Below are 5,015 nucleotides of genomic sequence, written 5' to 3' on the forward strand. Positions count from 1 at the left end.
TTGTGCCCCCCCCCGTCATTCTTGACAGGCAATTGGCTAGTATCCATATAAATTTCTCACCCCTTTGATATAAACAATCCCTTCCACATCACTAATCATTCTAGTTGCTCTTGTTCCTACTGAGAGATGGGGGCCCAGACTTGGTACCTTTTTACAGGTCCTCATCATGACCTTGTCCGATCTTAGTAGAGTTTCCCCTTATCTTGTTTATTAGACTTGCAGGCTCAAATCTTACTGGATTTCTTTGTTGCATACCTCTCCGTCATAGCATTACTGCCGTTAACATGATTCCCTCTGTCCCATGAGCTCTCAGGGCCTTCTAGGGCTTTATCCAGCAATGCTGATGTCAGGCACTTCATGAGTAGATCCAAAATGCATTGCTTTGTTTGCTCTCGTGTTAAGTTCCCTCCCCAGTGGAATGGACACCTTTCTCTAGATGACCCTTTCTAAAGTATTAACAAGTAGATCCAATTTTAGTGCCATCAGCAAATCTCACTACTCTGCTGGCACCACCTTCCTCCACTTCATTTATAATCAATCAAACTGGAGCGCTGGGACCCCAGCACCAATCCCTGCAGGCAACCACTAGTATCTGCTAACATTAATGACGATCTGACACCCCTTTAAACACAAAGCTCTCTCCTTATTCTAGCAATGCATTTGTCCTTCATTCTGTTAAACACCCAACCCTTTTTTGCTTTTTATTTTGGAGCTTTCCAAAATAATTCAGTCTCCTGTGTACATCGACTGGAAAATTTCAGCCAAGAAAAAGTTCTAAGCTATTGAAAAAGAGTGCCCCAATAGGGAACGTTTTGGAGAGAGAAAAGCAAATTTACTCCTACTAATAACATCTGGCTTAAAAAAAAATGAAAAAAGGCCAGAAGCTTAGATCCTGTTGTTTAAAATTAAGTGCCTAGTAAGTAGCCATATTTTCATAGGAGGAGCACCAGCTGTAGGTGATGTATGCTCAAGGTGTCTGAAGAGCAGGCTATTTTTGTTAAACATAGATGTACTGAAATACTACTTTTCTGGGTAATCCCAGAACTACGGGGTGCCTGGAGAGAGACTGGATAAAGTAGTGTTATACGGGCAGCATGAGACCTCCCTGTTGGCTGGCAGGTGGGTGAAAGAGAATTATCTGACTTGCTTTGTGGCAGGGGACCACATCACACTTGTCTAAATGCATCTTTGTGTTTGTCTAGGGAGAAAGTGGAGTTATGAGGGTGGGAGCAGAGAAGCAGGGGATTTATGATATAATGTGACTCCTAAAGAAGATAACACCATAGCCCAGTGGTACTCAACCTTTTGGCCCCACAGGCTAGAAATGTGGTGTGGGGACTGTCCGAGGGCAAGATGTAGAGTTGGGACCTGGCACTGATCCCTCCCTGCTCCGTGTGCAAGGATTGGACCCTGCAGGCCCAGCGCTATACCCACTTGATCCTGTGCACTGGGATCATGCACACACAGTGTTGCAGGCCATGTCTGGCCTATGGCCTGGAGGATGAGCACCCCTGCCCTAGGCATCTCTTATTTATCAGGGTTCTTTTCACCTGATATGGGGAGAATTGTTTCTAGGGGACAATGCTTTTTTCACCCTGTTGTACACACACAGAAGAAAGAACAATCAAATGTGGCCACCTACCCAAAACTGCATATTAGGGTGCTGTTTCCTTCTACCCAACAACCTGTGCATGTCTTCAACTGTCTTCTGCAGATGTGCAGGGCTGCAGGTTTGATACAAGTACCAAGTCCAAAAGTGAACATACAATCCTGTGCAGTTTTATTGTTAGTCTTTCTACTGCACACATCTGGGAGAAGCATAGACAATTAGGGTTGGAAGGAACCTCAGGCAGTCATCTAGTCCAACCCCCTGCTCAAAGCAGGACCATCCCCAAATAGATCATCCCAGCAAAAGCTTTTGGTCTTAAAAACTTACAAAGATGGAGATTCCACCACTGCTGTGGGTAACTTGTTCCAATGTTTCACTGCCCATCTAGTGAGAAATATTTTCCTAATATCTAACCTAAACTTCCCTTGCTGCAACTTGAGACTGTTGATCCTTGTTCTGTCATCTGCCACCACTGAGAACAGTTTAGCTCCATCCTCTTGGAAACCACCCTTCAGGTAGCCGAAGGCTGCTATTAAATCTCCTCTCAGTCTCCTCTTCTCTAAACTAAATCAGCCCAGTTCCCTCAGTCTTTTCTCATATGTCATGCAGTACAAAATAATTCAATAGATAACGCAATATCATGCAGTCGATAATACAGTATCAGAGCTGAAATGTACATAACAAATCCCTGGAAACTCACAATTCATTTTTCTACTGCAAATGAAAGAATAAGGAATTGCTTTTTAGCAGCTTCTGAAAGAACAAGTAAGCAAGGGAGAGATGGAAAGTATTTTTAGATTTTAAACACAACTGAGACAATAAATCTTTGGATCCATTTCCGCCTCTGCAAGCACAGCTGAAAGTATCCTTGCTTTGCCATGCCACCACAAGAAGTGGCACCCAAAACATCCTTTGAACAGAAATGTCCTATTTTATTGATTGGTACTTCAGATCCTAGGATGGCCATGTTACTCGGGTGCAGGGTGTGGCGGAAGGAGAGATTTTTTTTTCTAACATAGTTGTATTGGTAGAAACCCCAGTATAAATGATGTTATATTTGTGTAAAGGTATTTACATTGTTGGACTCTGGTTCCTTAATCATCCTAAGTTATAGAAGTATAAACACAATTATTTCACTGTAACTATATTTTTTTAAATGAGATATTTTGCTCCTTTAATTTTATCAGCATAGTGAAGGCAGCAAAACTTTTCAATGTAGACACTTCTTAAGGCCATGACCTTGTCTAAGCTGACATGGCTTTGCCCCGCGTATTTGCTCTGGTAGAGCAACCCACCCTAATGGCAATGCAACTTATACTAGGAGGAGATTTCTTTTCCAGCCTCACATAAACCAGTTCCCTGAAGGGAGCAACCTATACCAACAGAAGGACATTAGAGCTTCTTCCAGCATAGCTGTGCTGGTCACAGCTTGGGGGGAAAATAATTATACCTCTTTCTGACATAAGTATACCAGCAAATTTTTCAAGGCCTTAATTTCAGGCCAGCTCTCCACTACAGAGCTTTGTCTAGATAGCTGTCAATTAGAAAAGTGAAAGAAAACCCCCTCCCTCCCTGCCATCAAAACTGTCCCACATAGGCACAACATCTACAGGCAAATGAGTCCCATAGCCAGCAGAGTTGTTGTTCAGGGAGGTTTAACTCTGTCAGCAAAGGACCTTCTCTTGCTGCCATACCAATGTAGTTAAACCAGCAAAGTCTGCATAGTCCAGAGCTGCCATCAAGCACTGAGTGATTTTATTGGAGGTAACTACAACAAAATGGGGATTAGGCATTTTTTAGCTAATGAGTGCAGAGAGAAAAATCCACCCAGGCCCAATGTTCCCCTGCCTTCTGTTCATGTGAGCCCAGGAAAGACGGAAACCAGGGTCCTCAGATCGTGGCAGGTGTAGCGTGGGGCAGCGGCCGTTCTGTAGACCAATTCCCTTCCCCCTGCCCCTCAGCATCCTATGACAGCCATTGGGTCCCAAATTCTCAGATGCAGAGAGAGAAATGTGAAGCTGGGGAAATCTGAATGACTTTGCAAGACCAATGCAGCTGTTTCTTTGTCTACAGTACAGAGGAAGCAATTTCATTGACACTTGAGGTGAGAAACACCCATATCAGGCCAGATACTGTAGCCCCAGACAACAGCTCATGGCATAGAATATAAATGCCACACCAGTCCCTTCTTGAGGTGATGAGGAATTTGCAGTGAGTAAGGACTGTGGGATGTAGCCCTCTTATGCCCCCCAAAACTGTCTGCTGAAAACCAAGATGTTTCTTACCTTGGTGTCTTCTGTGTCAGACTGGGTGCTTGTTTCATCCTCGTAGAGGTCAGATTCCTCTGAGGCAATTGGCACTTGGACAGTCAGGTTGGGGTTATTAATGAAATTCATGTGATCCACCTTATCCACAGAGATATCTATATGCTCTTTCCCAGCTACTCCATCCATAAAATCCGACTTGGAATCCTGGCCAGAGTCCATATGGTTTAGGACATAGTTGTCTGTCTTACTCTCCTCTTGCTCCTCATCTGGGTCTTTCTTCTCCTTCCACTGCCTGTGAAGTAGCATTAGGATAGTTTTCTTTACAAAGTCAATCCCCCTGGTGATCCTGCCAATAGCAATCTGCAAATTGTTCATCTCTCCATCATCATCAGAAGCTGCAAGGCTATCAGCACTGAAGGAACTCAGCAGCAAAGCTAAGAACAGGTTCAGGACCTGGAGGGGACAAAAGCAAACACCAGCTCTAATGTCAGACAGAAGCACAGTCAAAACTCAGGGTGGGAAGAGGAGGACTCAATATCTTCTACAGCATGGACCTTCCCCCTTCCCTTTGACTAAGAAGAGTGTCTCTCCTCTCCTTGGTTGCTGCACAAACCCAATTTCACCTCTCATTCCCAATCAGGGAACATCCCTTTGACCCTGACAGCTCTCAATGTCACTTGGTGCAGGCTTGGTGAAAGAATTGGATATTATCTGCAAGTATCTTCAGTGCAATACAGTACATTGTCCCTTCTTAACCATGTTAAAAGTCCATTGTATCCTTGTGTTCTTCGTTGTCATTTGATTTCTATCCTCTTTGCTCCCTTGAGCAAGCTTATTGCTGGACTGACTGCCACAGCAGGCTCACAAAGCTTAGTGCTCCTTTCCCCTGTCTGCCGTTGGGCACACTGACCATTTGCCTCATTCTCTTCTCCATTCCTGTTCCCCTCTTTCCCCTATCCTGTTGGGGGTGGGCACCAGCAACTCCAGTTCTAGAGGTGGCTCCCATTTATTCTCTTCTTATTTAGAAGTGGCCCCAAATTCGTAGAATCATCAGAGAGTGCAGAGAAGAGCCAGGCGCATGATCAGAGGTCAGGAAAACAGACCTTACGACGACAGGCTGAGAGCCATGGGACTCTTTA

The 5,015-nt window shown here is 44.4% G+C and overlaps 1 protein-coding gene across 1 annotated transcript in view; it reads right to left on the bottom strand.

Annotated features, from left to right (window-relative positions):
• Positions 1-5,015, bottom strand: part of SCN4A (sodium voltage-gated channel alpha subunit 4) — a 132,045-nt gene that overhangs the window by 54,179 nt on the left and 72,851 nt on the right. The window contains exon 15 of the mRNA XM_019523576.1: positions 3,895-4,329. Within this exon, the coding sequence (XP_019379121.1) occupies positions 3,895-4,329 (435 nt within the window). The remainder of the gene's footprint in view (positions 1-3,894; positions 4,330-5,015) is intronic.

Source organism: Gavialis gangeticus, unplaced genomic scaffold (assembly GCF_001723915.1).
Source record: "Gavialis gangeticus isolate Ggan-Ray unplaced genomic scaffold, GavGan_comp1, whole genome shotgun sequence".
Classification (NCBI taxonomy): domain Eukaryota; kingdom Metazoa; phylum Chordata; order Crocodylia; family Gavialidae; genus Gavialis; species Gavialis gangeticus.